The 15,452-nt window shown below is 45.0% G+C and overlaps 1 protein-coding gene across 3 annotated transcripts in view; it reads left to right on the top strand.

Annotated features, from left to right (window-relative positions):
* Positions 1-4,361: 4,361 nt before the first annotated feature.
* RRAGD (Ras related GTP binding D) overlaps positions 4,362-15,452 on the top strand; it is a 35,766-nt gene continuing 24,675 nt past the window's right edge. The window contains exon 1 of one of the 3 annotated variants that reach the window (XM_031456031.2): positions 4,362-4,884. In XM_031456031.2, the coding sequence (XP_031311891.1) occupies positions 4,749-4,884 (136 nt within the window). In that variant the 5' untranslated portion in view covers positions 4,362-4,748. Of the gene's footprint in view, positions 4,885-10,073; positions 10,113-15,452 lie in introns of those variants that run through there. The other 2 variants (XM_064486864.1, XM_064486865.1) reach the window with 2 other exon arrangements.

Consider the following 15,452-nt stretch of genomic DNA (forward strand, 5'->3'; position numbering starts at 1 on the left):
GTTACAGAGATGAAGTTATCAAATGCAAGTGTCTATAATGGCTACAAATATGTTTGCACATTTAAAAGTAGAGAATCTCTCTCTATGGAGGGGAACCAGAACATTGTAGGTTAGGGGAGGGAGAGACACTAACATTTCATTGGATGTTCTTTTATGGTGTTTGACTACTATACGATAAACACGTTTTTAAAATATCAAAACATTATTTTAATAAAATTTCTTTAACGATGGTTTGTCTCAGTGGAAATGAGCTAATGATTTTTTAAAATGATTTCATCAGGTTATCAACTATCTTAGAAGATCTAGAGATTCTGAGCTGCCCTCTTGAAAAATTTGGTTGGCTTCCTTAGGTTATTAGCAGGAGTCCAGCAAGATTCTATAAAAGGCTCTTTCCTTTGTTTGTTTCAAGAGGGAATTAATGGCCTTAAATACATTTTTTTTTTTTTTAAAGTCTGAAAGGCTTTCAACATGTGAATCCCAGGAACCAGGCACAATGCCATCAGATGCCTCAAAATACCCTAAGATGCAGGATGCAGGCTGTATTTAATTGCTTGTCCTATTCAGGTCTCTTTTAAATAGCTCTCATGTTCCTTGTCACAAGGCATCTAATTGGTAGCAGCAAGATAATTCATTAAAATAAGGGCACAAACTTCTGGCCTCTAAAGTTCAAATTTTAAACAAAAATACTCTTAGATGTTATACTTTGGCTTAGCATCTAGTACAATAGAGCCATATAAGTCAGAAAGGGTACTAAATCACTTGCTATTTGTATTCCTGATAAACGGAGTGATGCTGATCAAGAATGTTATTATGACAAGTGGTTTTCTAACTTTTGTTGGTGAGGAAGCTTTTTCAGTTTTTTTTTTTTTTTCCCTTCCTTTCAGTGAATCCCATAAGTTAATAGCCTGAGACAACAGACCTATTTTTGAGTGTCAGTGTGTTTTGCTTCTTTACCTTGGAGATTGGGAACCAGCTCTTCCCTTCCCCTCCCGCCTTTTCAGTTTCAGGCCATAATGTAATTGACTTTAGTTTTAGGTCATTAAATAAGAATAAGGTTTCGTGTCTGGCTGAGTTCCAAAATAGTTCCACCATCCACCCCACATGTTACCTGGGGCGAATTGTTTAATCTCAGTTTTCCTATCTATAAAGTAAGGACAACAATATTACTTAATGGGAATATTTTGAAGGTAATATGATTTTGGAACAGTGTCTTATTCATGAAGAATCTCAATAAATATTAGTTGGTAAATTTTAATGGGCAATAGATAAAGTTTATCTTTCATGATGTTACAAAATGTCTCTGAAAGTTAAGAGTTTTTTTAGAAGGAAGAGTTAGTAAAAATAAGCATTCAGTAGTCTTTATACTGTAATTCCTTCCAATCTTCAGGCAGTCCTGAAGGGATCAAGGCCTAAGAGTCATCAATTCTCGCATGTCAGCTCATTCTGGTTGCACTTATAGTGCAGAGTTCATATTTACCTCACTATTGTGTTTCCCAGAGTTTAGAGTAAGTATGAAACTTGGGTTCTGTTTCTTCCTGAAGTTTCTTTCAAAAACATGCCAGGTCTGTGTAAAGACCTGGCCATGTACTGTGTAACTTCCTCCCTTCTTTTCTTTCATTCATTTCATAGACATTTATCAAGCACCTATCACGTATATGGCAACCTGCCGTGGTTACATACAACAGCAAAAACTGAGTAGCCCAGAGACAAACCCTCACATTCTTGAGAATGCCCTCCTAGGGAGATGTCACAGACAGAGCCTGAGCTCAAGACCAGACTGGTCAAGGCAGTGGCCAATTCACTGAGCAGATCCCACACTGAATTTTGCAAAGACTCAATTTTCAGTGTCTTTCTACTTTAAATTCTGAAAGAATCCACACACGACTTTTTAAATGTAAGAACTTCTAAGATAATTTTCAACACATTCCTTATTTGAAAGCTAATGGTATTGGAATGATAACAGAAAAGAATGAAAGCAATCAAGATTTTTCCTGCTCTGTTCACTCAGACTTTATCAATACTGCATATTTCTGAAATGACAGTGAATCAGAATCTCTTAAACCTGTATAGGACTCTTATCTATTTTGGGATGGAGCATAATTGAGGATTTGGCTTTTGTTGATTTTTTTGGTGAATTTGTTCCTTTTTTTCCCCTCAAGAATGGCCTAATTCTCAAATATCTTAGGGTGTGCTCCACTCACTGCTGGTGTCCTCCTGCAGGATCTCTTTTTTGGGGGAAGGCAAAGGACCATCAGATATCTCCATTCTTTCTGGGTCTCAGGCACAGAGGAGCTTTCGGCTTAGGAGTTGTCCTACCTGAGCCCCTGGGTCTCTGCAGCATAAACACTCAGCAACCGGCCCTGACAGTCTGGGCTGACCTTGGACTGACTTCTAGGGCCTCATACATACATACCGTTCTGCAGTTTGAATCAGGCCAGCTCTAGGTTTCCTGGGCTGGTAGGTTTGTTCTGGGATAGCTGAAAATCTTAAACTCACTTCAGGGGCACCTTCCTCCCAGGTACTTCTTTAAATAGAATGGATGAAAATGGACCAGGAAAGTCATCCCTAGAATAACTTCGTCTGATTAAGAACAAGTAGAACCTTATTATGCTGGTTATACTACTTGCCCTCTACCCCACCTCACCACTGGAACCCACACTCGGCCCTCCCTGCCTGAATTCTGTGTCCTGGACTAGGTTCCAGGCTCTCTTGCCCTCTGGTATGCAGTGGGGTTTGGCCAATGGGAAGCTCTTCCAGGAGAATGGAGGGTGGGAGGAGAGAGAAGTCAGGTATTCCTTCCTATTGCTGTCTCCTTGACAAGAGGTGGTCCTGGCAATGACTGCTTCCTCATCAGCTATGGCTCCTGTTTTGTGCTCTCCGTTCAGGACTCTAGCTCCCTTCCTTTACTCCTATTAATTTATCTCTTCCCATCATCTCTTCCCACTGTTGTTAATCCCTGTGCTGATTACTAAACTCTGCCCACATCCCTTCACTTAAAGTCTTTTAAGTTAAAATCTTTGCAGTGCCATCTGTTTTCCTTCTGGGAAGGACCTTGACCCATACAGCCATACATGTTATACTGCCTCCACCTGGAAAATCCCAAGACCTTCCCAATTAGAAGCAGCCACCTCCTAGAAGTTGTCTGCATCAAACTTCAACACCCAAAGCTACTGCAAAATCCAGGACATGAGTCATGATTTGCTAGACTGAGAGCTTCTTCTGGGCAGGAACATTATCCTGAGCACACATTCCCACTTCTTAGCCCAGCACCCTGTCACATAGTAGGTTCTCAATACAAATTCCCTACTGAGGCAGCATCCTGGGCCTCAAGAGCCTCCAGTCTCAGCTCCCTACCCCCTCCTCTTCTCCCCCACACCACCTGCTGAGTTGCTGGCACCTGTAGGAGCTGGATCACCATGCTGGCCAGCTGGTTTATTTCTCATTGTGCTTGACAGAAGGAAGTTCATCCACGTGATTTTTTTTTTTTTTTTTTTGCAGCATCCAGAAAGGGTGGGTACAGTATGTCCTGTGGAGAAAAGCTTGTGGAGGAATGCAGGATTTAGTCTCACCCCCACATTGCTGCTATTCCTATGCGAGAATTGTCTCCCCTCACCATCACCCCTCCTCTTCCCGCCTGAAATATTTTATTTTGAGATGTGGGATTACAGCCTATGCAACAATGAGACAGGAGGAGGTGGCCATGAATAAACCCTTAGAGTTTCTACACCTAAGATCTTTTCCAAAACACTGCAGAGGAATTATTATTCAGGCTAGGCAGCCACGAGGCTTGTTATTTTTTCAGAAATATTTACAGCTGGGTAGGCCAGATTAGCGAATACATGCGTTTTCTTGGTGGGAAGCACTTTGAACCATAAACGCGCACTAAAAGGCAATTGCTATGGAGACCGCGCCGCCTCTGACGTGCATTTCTCATGAGTTTTCTTCTTGGGGCGCTTCAGCATCCACGGGGTGTCCTAGGCACGCCACTCTGAGAGGGGGCCTGGGGGCAGCAGTGTTGTAGGGGCAGCCCACTTGGGACTGGAACCTTCGCTCAGAACTGAAAGCCAGAGAAGGCCGCCCAAGGTAGGGTGTGTGTGTCAGGGGTGGGTGGGGGAGGTTCTCAGGGTGTACAGCCCCCAGCTTGCAGCCTGTGCAGGGACCACGTGCAGGAGGGGCGCGTGGGGGCCCCGGCGCGCGCAGCCGCGGTGGGTGACTGCGCAGCGTCCCGGGGCCCTGGGTACCGGCGTGTGTCTGTGTGCGCTTCTGGGTGGGTGGAGGGCCCCTCGCCGCCCTGCTGACCCTTGAGTGTGTGTGAGCGGCCTCGGCTCAGCGCCCCAACAAGCTGTGCTTGCGCCCGGGAAAGCGCGCGCGCGCGCCCGTGCGGGGTGTGTGTGTGTGTGTGTGTGTGTGTGTGTGTGTGAGTGTGTGACAGTGTGTGTCAGGTGACTTGGGTCACGCAATCTCTCTCTCCCTCCTCGAGGGAGGAACTGCCGCGCTCCGGCTGACTCCTCCGCCGGCAGGCGGCCGGGCGGGGCGGGGCGGGGCAGGGGGCTCCGGGCGCGCAGGGAACCGCGGGACCCAGGCCCGGACGCCGACCGCCGCGGGGGAAGCGCCGCCCCCGCCGGCTCCCGCGAACCTCCGGACAAACCCCAATTCAGAAATAGGTTGCGGGCATCAGGCCAGGAGGTTCGCCCCCCCACCACCATCAGGGACCCCCTCCACCCCCGGGACGGCTGGCCGTGGGCGCGATGAGCCAGGTGCTGGGGAAGCCGCAGCCGGAGGACGAGGACGACGACGAGGAGGATGAGCTGGTGGGGCTAGCGGACTACGGGGACGGGCCCGACTCCTCGGACGCCGAGCCGGACAGCGGGGCAGAAGAGGGAGGTGAGCGCCGGGTCCCCTGCCTGGCCCCCTGCCTCGAGCTTCCATCAGCTCGCACCCCTGCCTGGCCAGGCGCGCGGGCCGCCGACTTGGAGTGGGTCCAGGAGAGCGGAGTTGCAGGGTGGGGGTGGGGAGGGGCGCCAGAGGAGCCACCACGAACTGCAAAATGGGGGAGCCCGGAGGCAGGCAGCGTTGGGGCGACCAGGATGGGTTTGCAGCGCAGAGAAGCGACTGGGCTGTAGGAACGCGCGCTCTCTGGCAGTTCTAGGACCAGTGCCTCCCCCACCCCTCATCCTGAGCTCTCCGCAGGGCACGGGGAGGGGACCTCCAGGCGCTCCCCGGGACCTCTCCCTGAATGCTTCTATCAAAGCCGGGGTCAGATGTCGTGGCTAAAAAAGGCAGCCGGAGGCAGCATGACTGGCAAGGGTCGTCGCCAGCTGCGGGTGTCAGTCTTGCCCTGTGTCGCCGCGGGAGGGGTCCTGGGGCCGCCCAAGTCCGCGGAGTAGGGGCGCCGGTGGAGCGGCGGGGGATGCGCCCAGGTGATAAAGAAGTCGTTGAGTGGCCGCAGATTTCCGGAGATACAGGCAAATACGGTTGTTAGGACATCTATCTCTCTGCTCAGTGTCACCACCTGGGCATACAGCGCCTGCCTTAGAGTGATCACAGGGTGGGGGAATACATGGCCACTCAGAAGCAAACTCTGTTTCCTGTTCAAGAAGCGGGATTTAGTAATTGTTCAGCCTTGTTGGGGATTCCTGCATTTAATTGTTAAGGCCTAAGGAAGTCGAGAACTTTTTAGGATTCCAGAAGGGTTCATCTTTTTTGTTTCCCTCCAAAGCAAGGAAAATTTTCTTTATTGTAAGGTCATTTGGAAAGGTCAGTAGAATGAGCCTGGTAACCATAACATCTAGGTGAAGCTGTCTGCATCCTAGAGAAGGAACTAACTTTTAAAATGTTCACTTTGAAGAAATTGTATGAGGGCTAAAAAGTACCATAGTAACTTGATTTTCAAGAACTTTCATTGGAAATTCATTGAACTTATTTCAAATTCTTCATACAAACAAAGCCCGCGGTAGGGGGATGGGGGTGGGCAGTTTTCATTATTTTGCGTACGGTAGGTGCTACTTTCAATTAATCAGAAAAGGAAGAACGTTAACTAAATCTTGAGCCTGATAGATGAGAAAGGAGCTTTCCTAGTCACCCTTTTTCATAGTGTCCGGTCCCCAGGGAGGATTTGTGCTAAATCCCCATTTGCTTAAACTCGTGTTGCACCTGTGCGCGCCTCTCTCTCCTGCACTCCCGGTAATTGGTCCCACAGTTGAGCACGTGGCCACATTTTTGTAGATAAAGGCTTTCAACCCTTTTGTTGGAGTCTCTGGGGCTACCTTTGGTAATTAAATTGTTCAGTCGCCTCATTATTATTCAAATTGCATTTGTTAGCTCCTCCTAGATTCTTAGGAGGCTCCAGAGAAATTCAGAATGGGGATGGATTTGCAAGGTATTTGAAATGTAGACAACTGGGGGCATGTGTGATCCTCTTTTTTTTTTAAAACAAGAAAAGAAATAAAAGAGGCTATATCTGGGAAGAAAAATCCTGTAATTTTATATTGTCCTGGGGGCCAGAGGCTGGGTTCCAGGGAAAGCACTGCACCTGTGTGTTTATTTGGCAGTTCTTTAAGGGGGCACTTTAAAATTTTGATTTGGGGACTTGAAATTAATGCTTTGCCTGAAAGGCCGGGATTTCCTGAACATAGGGCTTCCCCAAAGCTGGTATTGGATGCTCCCCACTGCCCCTAACCAAAGGCACACTTGCCTGTAACTGATGCTTTTGATTACTTCAGTAATAAAATCCTCTCTCTTGAGTTCCTGGGATCAAACTAGAATCTTGAAGCACTAAGTACACTTGTGTGGTGAGAGGAGCCAACATCAGTGAAGCCTGGCCTGCTGTGGATTGGTGGTCTGTTCTCAGAAAATTTCCTCCACTCTCGCGGGCTCCTGTTCTTTCCACGTATCACTGGCTTTGATTTTGGGGGTTTAGGCCTGAATGCAGAATCTATCAGAACATTCGCTTTCTGAAGTAGCAGATAGCCGCTCAGTCAACAGTTCTAGCAAGGATGGGCCCTGACAATTGTCATGCCAGCTGATGTGGTCCTGGGGAGTCGAGATGGGGGTGGAGGCTGTGAATTGGGACTTCAGTTCCTGTGGCCTTCTGTTCCTGAGACCTCATGGTGCCACCAAATGGTCATCCCAGTTTCTAAAGGGCCCTGGGCACATGTTGCATTATAACCCTGTGTTATTTCTGATAAAATTTACACTTATCTACTCTCAAACTCAAGAAATGGAAAGTGGGGGGTGGGGAAGAGGACTTATTTACTCTGAGAAAAGATGAAGAGGGTGCACTTTGAACTGTGAGCAGTATTTCCCTAATGAATTCCTCCCCCTTCACCTTCCTAATGGACTTGGTTAAGTGCCTGAGCTTCGTGGAGACCTGGGGTTTTTTCCATGAGGTTCAGAAATCTACCCTGGCGAGTGGGATGCAGACCTGACCAGTATTGCTGTGCAAAAGAATGTGACTGAAGGTGAACAGTGTGATTTTTATTTCCCGTAGTCTTCCAGGGAACCTCTGATCTTATTTTAAAACTGAGTGCCTTGTAAGTTTTACCACATTGTGCTAAGTTTGAAAATTTAGTGCAGCTAAGGTGAGACTGAAATTGCACTTCTCTGGCTTACAATGCATATTTGATTCCTGAACAGCAAGAGTGTTCCCTTTAGTTCTGGTAAGGAAAGATTTGGACACCACTCAACCCCGCTTTCAGGATAGTTAATCAGAGATAAGATGAATCTCCCCGACCTTTTGTATAAAGGTGTGAAGAGATGGGTTGCTGCAAGGCATGGAAGAAGTTTTAAGCAAAGGCAGACCTTCTGTTATCCTAAAATTTAAGGGCATTTATGACAGTAGCAGTCAAATGCAGCTTACCACTTGAGAGGCAGCTGAATGGATGCTCCTGGGATAGAAGAGCAAACAACTTTCAATCCTAATAAATAATTACAAACTATCAAAAAAAAAAAAAGAAGATGAATCTCCCCTTCAACCCCTCTGCTCCAGATAAAACTCCAGAGACAGAGGCAATAATTAAGCCATTAAAAACAGTTGCACCAAAGCAGGGAGGATATAGTTCAGTGACAGAGTGCTTGCTTAGCATGTACAAGGTCCTGGGTCCAATCCCCTTCATTTAAAAATATAAATAAATAAGCCTCTTTACCTCCCCCACCAAAAAAAACCCCCCACAAAAACAAAACTGTAAAAAAAAAAAAAAAAGAGAGAAAGATAATTTAAAAAACTCAATTGCACCAAAAAAAATGATTGTTTTTAGACACATGGACTTAAAGTCTTTAATAAATTACAGTGCTTTAAAAACTGTGATAACAAGGAAAACCAAAGATCATATTTAATCAGAAAACGAAATTATTTTTTCCCAAAGTCCCTCCCAATTTTTAGGGGAAATTTGGCTAAGGCAGCTGCTCACACACAGTCCAGCTAAGTGTGGTCTTATTTCCATAGCAGCCTGTGCACTCTCTTAGGATCTGAGGAAGTGACAATTTAGGTGGTTACTGGAGACATGAAAAATCCAGGGTCAGCAGGTGATACACTTCCCTGATGGGTGTAAATGCGATGAGTCTGGCAGTTCACTTCTATTAATCATAAGTGTCAGCTTTTTTTTCTTAAAATACTTTAAAAAATTATTAGTGAATTTATCTTCTCATTGTTTCTTAAGAGTAAGTAGAGAAAATTGTTTTCCTGATACTGAAACTGTGGCCCAGAGGTGCCAGGGGACTTTTCTGCAGCCACAACATGAGTTAGAACTGCGCAAGGTTTAGGAGAGGGTCAAGTTCAGGTAAATGTAAGTCCCTTCTCTTGTCACTCTGCCTTGTCCAAAAAGAGTTGGGTTGACTATAGCCCTGGCTATAGCTAATCTCTTGGGTTTCCATCTGGCCCTGGAAATACAGTGATAGATAAATGTTGGAATAGATGGAAACAGAATAGTTAAAAATGATGTGACCAAGGTCACACCTTAGGCACAGAGCTTATTCAAGTATATATAGTTAGCATATTTTTATATCAGATGTTTGTAAACATGTTTTGGTGATTCCGGGTATCACGGAATCTTGATTCTCTACTTTTATCAGAAGTCTCTCCCATTTTTTAAAAACTTTTTTCCCCCTTTTCTTTGGGGGGGAGTTGGTAATTAGGTTTATTTATTAATTTATTTTTAGAGGAGGTACTAGGGATTGAACACAGGACCTTGTGCATATTAAGCGTGCACTCTACCACTTGAGCTATATCCTCCCCCCTCTCCCATTTTAGTGTTAGAGCAGACATGGGGTAGTTTAACGGGAAAAGGAGGCAGGAACAGCAAGTTCTGGAGTTCTAGATAAGGTGTGGCTCTAAGTTTGAAGGATTATCTTTTTCAGTTCTGGGTGCCGTGTCTCAGTTCACTCTGCTTTGTTCAGTCCCTTCAACGCCCATAGCTGCTGGTGACACGATTTCACTTCCTGCCACAGTCACTTCTGCTCATGTGTCTCATGTCTTCTCTACCTCCTTTATTCTTATTCCTTACTTTAAAAAAAAGAGAAAGGCAACTCTTAAATTCTCTCTTAAACAGGGCTTCAAAGCTCTCTTGTGACAGTGGCTTTCCCTGGTTCGGCTGTGACACACAAAACAGGTTTTTCACTCCTGGCCTAAAGCACCCAGGGAGCTGGTCGACCTTCTCCTCTTGAGCACCTCTGGGGAAGACTCAAGCTGCATTTCTCAGTGTGTAAAACCAACCTTGATCACTGTGAGTGATTGTTTAAAAAAAACTCACAAGAGCACTTTTCTCTTCTTCAGGAGCATTGATAAATCAGAACACATAAGAAATGTTGTTGAACACACATGTAAGGGAAATATTTGCATATAGAATCATGCTTTTTAATTATCTGCCAGTGTGATGTGGGAGGATTTCATAGAAAAAGATTTGATTTTCACAATTAAATAAAAATCACCTTCAAATACCTTTATGCCTTTGAAAATACATGTTCTGATTACATTCAATTTTCCTTACCAAGTAGTTAATCAAACAGTGAATCTTCATGATTTTTGCATATTCTCTTATTAATGGTACTGTTATTATTCATATATTTAATTTCCACTTAGGTTGGAATTTCTAACTGGACTCCCGGGTCTTGAATGTGTAAGTAGTTCCATTGATCAAAATTGTTAAGAACTAGAGATAATGTTGCAAATAGAAACAAATCAGTCTTCTTCCTAAAACTGTGAGTATATAGAACCTTAAGCACTTGTGGACCCCCAGAGAATACTAATAATAGCAAAGAAATTCTAACTTTCCCTTAGGGCTGAGCGAGCCTCTCACTGTGGTCACATTCCACAAAAGGCCCTCTTATTACCTAGGCTTGGGCTGGGGTTTTGGGGGGAAAGGAAGATGTGTGTGTGTGTGTGTGTGTGTTCATGTATACATGATGACAGGCTGACAGATGACATAAAGGCCTGTGGGCTCTGGGACAAATGTGGGTAAGTGGCTGAGCTGGGATTTGAACCCCAGTCTGGCACTAACTCAGTACTTTTTCAACCATTCCATTTGCCACCACGTTCTCCTAACTCTCATTAAGTCTTTGTTTTATAACCCATTTTGGGGTCTGATCAAAGGTGTCACCTCTTGGGGAACTTTCCTTAATTATAACAGCTCTCAATTGTCTGATACATCAGAACTGATGAAGGGTGTTTCATACGATGTCTCATTCTCCCTGGGAAGCCAGGGCCAGCTGCATCCGAACTGTCAGGAGGTGCACACTGGCCTTCAATTCCCATTTTCCTTATTTCTGATTCCTTCTTTGTGGTGAACATGCCCACCCACATATCAGTCAGGCATGGCCCCCATGCAGTCCTGTCCTCTTTCTCCCTTCCTTCTGTGTTTTCCAGACCTGGTAGTTTTTGACAGGGCTCTGCCAATTCTGGATTAAGTCATGAGCTTGCAGGTGTTAAAGGCTGATAACGGCCCAGTTGGAGCACCCTTCCCATGCTGCTGCTCCTTGGCTGACTGAGTTTCCCTGGGATCTCCAGCAGTCTAGATACAAAGCTGCACTATTTGGGAAGTCTTGGTACTGACAGGACCCAGTGGAAGATAGGTGTGCTCAGTTCTCCTGACCACAATGGATGAACTTTACCTGGGCATAAAGCTCATCCTCTTGATACTTAAGTGCTGGTCTGGACCAACAACAGATGTGGAGTTCCTTTCTAAAGATTCGGATAATTTAGCTTCAAATTCTGCTCAATCACTTTCATTTAAGCATCCCAACCAGCAAACGTCTATTGAGTGTTTATTGAGCTCTGAGGCCTCAGTTGTCACATCTGTGAAGGATAAATGGTATGAGGTTTGGGGGATTAGCGATGACACTGCACGTTATGCAGGTGGTCAGTAAATGGTAACTGCTGGTCGTAAGAAGATTGGAGCAGGTTGGTTTGAGCTGTTTCTCAGTGTGCCCTCACCCTCAGCCAACAAGATGAAGGAAAAAGGACTGACAAGGCATGGGCATGGGTTTGAGGTGTCAGTACAGGTTGCTGAGGCAGCCCATGCCTGACAGTAACCCCAGACCCAGCCACTTCAAATACCTGTTCACCCTCTTCCCCTTTATGACCTTGGGCCCCTTTTCACTTGGTCTTCCAGGTCAGGAACTTGGGGCTTCCTTCTCCCTTGTCCCCTACATTCAGAAGATCATCAAGTACTATTGAGTTGATTTGAGCTTCTCATGAATCCATTCCTTTCGCCCATTTCCACAGGCTTCTCATTTGTGTTCCTCCTAATTATTGTCAGGGAGGAAAAAACTCTTAGGTTCAGAGTTGGAGTCCTGCAAATTAACTGACAAATGACATTAACAAGTGAAAAATAGGTCTAATTAAGTGCTAATGCCTGAGAGTTCACAAAAAACATTGGACTCAAGGAGGTGGTTAGAAATGGGGACTGAGAAGCACTTCTGGGAGAAAAAAATGACTTTGAAGGGGATAGGAGAAGGGGCACTTATGGAAAAACAAGTCACTGGAAAGATATATGGGTACATAAGAGTAGAGGGGAGATATGATAGTTTTGTGACAATGTCTGTCTGGGTTGTAGTGCTGACTGCTCTGTCCTAGTCTCCAAGAAGAGATTAGAGTTGCTCCTGGGGAGATTTTTGACAACTGAGTTCTTTTGGGAGGCTCTGCTTCAGGCGCTTAAGGGATTTCAGGAACTCCAGTGCCCTCAGCTCAAAATAATTTTTATGCCACAGCAGCTTATTCTAGACCCCTGCACTGTCCCCACACTGACCCCCTCTAGGGATTCTGTTTCTGGAGTGAGCTTCCTGAAGTGTAAATCTGATCATGGTAGTTTCCCCTTAAAATCCTTAGTGATCTCCTCGTGGCTTTCAGAGTAAAATCCAAACTTGCCAGCATCTCTGTCAACTAACTTAGTCAAAGATATTTATTGGGCTCACACCACATGCTGCAGTGTATTTAGCTTGTGTATATGTGAGACAGACAATAAACAAACAGATAAGAAGATGAACATATAAAGTAAAAAGATAATTTTGTATAGTGATAAGCACTATGAAGAAGACAGGGATATTAGGAAGTGATGGGACCCTTTTGAGGTGAGAGGAAGTAAAGTTGCCACAGGGCTGAGTGGGAGGAGGAGCTAGGGGAGACCTGGGGAAAGCCTGCCAGGCAAAGGGAGGAGTGAGTCCAGATCCTAAGATGAAGAAGCAGAAGGCCAGGGTGGCTGCAGGGCAGGGAACTGGTGGGGAAGATGAACCAGGCATGGCATGAGAAGGCAGCCCGCTTAGGACCTTTTGGGGGAAGAAGGCATTTGGATTTTATTCTAAATGTCGTGGGAAGCCACTGGACAGTGCACAGGCTTTTCTTTAAACTACATTCCCTAAGCTTCAGAAAAGCCGAATCTCTTCCTGGCTTAACCTTTCCCGCATTCATCTCTTTTATGCCTCCTTTTCTTTAAGACTCAGATGTTATTTCTCCAGGGAGCCTTCTCGCTGACCCCATAACACCTAGATAGCAGTGCATTGTAGTTGTCAGCTTTTCTTGTCTCTTTTCCCCTCTAATCGCTAAGGAATGAATCTTTTCTTTGTGTCTGCAGCCCCTGGCTCAGCCCTGTCGAACAGAACACTTGGCAGACAGTCAGGGAACCTTTCTGAAACGGGAACAAACTGCCCTCTTGTAAATTTCACCTCACTCTGGCAACTTCCTCCAAACCCCACCGACACTTTTAAAGAGCCCTCTCTGGGTTTCCATTTCTAGTCACAAATTCTCCTGTAGTTCCTTTCTGATTTCCCTTTTAAAAAAATAATAAAGTGCTAGCCCTTTTATTGCCCCTTTCAAAGGTGCTTTCATCCTTCATTCTCTTTAATGCTGTCACTGTTCTCAGGTGGTTCTTATCAAACTTGAGTAAATGTGATGCTCAGGGAAGTGTAATGGGGGGGGGGGGGCAGCCCTCTGCAGGAGGCCAAGGTGTTTCCTTTCCTGATGGAAACTCCCTATTACCACTCCCAGAGTGGAATGAGATCCTCTGAGAAACCCCAGAGGGTTTCAGAAGCAGGTATATTTGAGAGAGGAGGAGAGGATTAGAAGGGAGATTTTTGTCAGCAGGCTTTTCTGATGTAAGAAACCTTCCCAGATCAACAGCACTGGCTTACAAAATTTTTGACTGTGGGTCCACAATAAAAAATACATTTATATTGTGAACCAGCACCCACCTATGTATAAGTAAATTTAAAAGAGTTTCATTAGTAGTATTTACTTCTATGCACAATGCACACTGATGTTTCCTAGTCTCTTTTGTCTTGGTTGCAGTTTTAGCTTAATGTCAGCTGGGGTGAGAGCTCCAGCAACATACCAGTCCTGTGACCTTGGGCAAGTTCCTCCCCCTAGATTCCTCAGGTGTAAAACAGACTTTTACCTTCTCATTGGGTGGGGAAAGTTTGTAGAAATGGCTAGCGAGATCCCTGGCACACAGTGTATTTCTGTACGTACCAGCTAAATATGATAAAAGGCACCTGCATGGGTGTAAGCATTCTCTGCAGTTGATGGTACTCATGCTGATCGGGCCCACCATTTCCCAGCTGCTTATAGTTGATGGCCCAGTCTTGAATTTGGCAGAGAAAAGGAAATACTTCCAACTGTTTGTGAATTTCATGGCTGTATGCATATTTAACTTCCCAGCCACACTATGTATGTAAACGTGCGTACACACTCTTGTCCCTTTTCTCAGTCCTGGGCACCAGTGTGGATGATAATGCCATATAGAGACTTGCAGACCCTGCTGAGGATAAGTTAAACTCTGCACCCACCTCCAGCAGCATACATTGGGAAGAGATAAAGACATTGATAAGCACTGAAGTACTTTTGTGGTTGTACATAATTTAATGTGGAGTTTTGCCTTCAATGACTGGAAGCAGTGTTGCACAGCAGAAAGAGAAAAGGCAGGCTTTGGATGGGCCAGCCCTCAGTTTGAATGTTACTTGACCTTCCCGAGCCTGAGATTCTTCACCTGTGAAATGGGGATAATAATATCTACTCCTGAAGGAGTGTGAATGGGATGAAGTGTGCGGAGCCTACCGCAGGAATTGGCCTGTAAAGGGCATCTTCATACATGGTTATTTTGAGTTTTTAGTGCATGCATATTTTCCTGTTCCATGCAAGGCATTATGCTTTTGCTTACATTTGGGCTTCCTTCTCTTCGCCTCCCCCTCCACCCACCTCAACCCCATCCAAATCCTACACTGCTTTAAATCTATATTCAAAGCCCTTGTAATCCACTGGGCTCCTTCCCCACCAGCCCATGGGCATTTCCCCCCTTCTTTGCATTGATCTAGCACATGCTGTTTGGCAGGTGATACATGAGCAGCTATAGTTCTTTAGGTTTCCATTCTTGTCCTTGAGATTACGTTTTAAAAACAACTGTACGTAGGTATAATGGACATCATATAAATTACACCTACATATTTGTACAGCTGTGAAGCCATCACCACAGTCAATATGAACATATTCATGAGCTCCAAAAGTTTTCCTGTACCCCTTTGTAGTTCCTCCCCCGACCCCTCCTTACTACCTCTTCCATTTCCCAGGCAGCCACTGATCTGCTATTTGTCACTGTAGATTAGTTTAGTTTTTAGAGCTTTCTGTAAGTGGAATTACATGGTATGTCCTTTTTCAACGGGCTTCCTTCACTCAGTATAATATTTTGAGATTTATCCACATTATATGTATCAGTAGTTCATTTCTTTTCATTGCTGAGATGCACCACAGTTTGTTTATCCATTCACCATTGATGGCCATTTGGGTTGTTTCCAATTTTTGACTATTACAAATAAATCACCTTTCTACAAGCTGTGTATGAGAGTTCTACTACTGCCACATCCTCATCAACACTTGTTACTGTCTTCTTAATTTTAGCCATCTTAGTAGGTATGCAATATTCTTTTATTGTGGTTTTGATTTACATTTTCCTGATGACTATGATGTGTTTAGC

Source organism: Camelus dromedarius, chromosome 6 (assembly GCF_036321535.1).
Source record: "Camelus dromedarius isolate mCamDro1 chromosome 6, mCamDro1.pat, whole genome shotgun sequence".
Lineage (NCBI taxonomy): Eukaryota > Metazoa > Chordata > Mammalia > Artiodactyla > Camelidae > Camelus > Camelus dromedarius.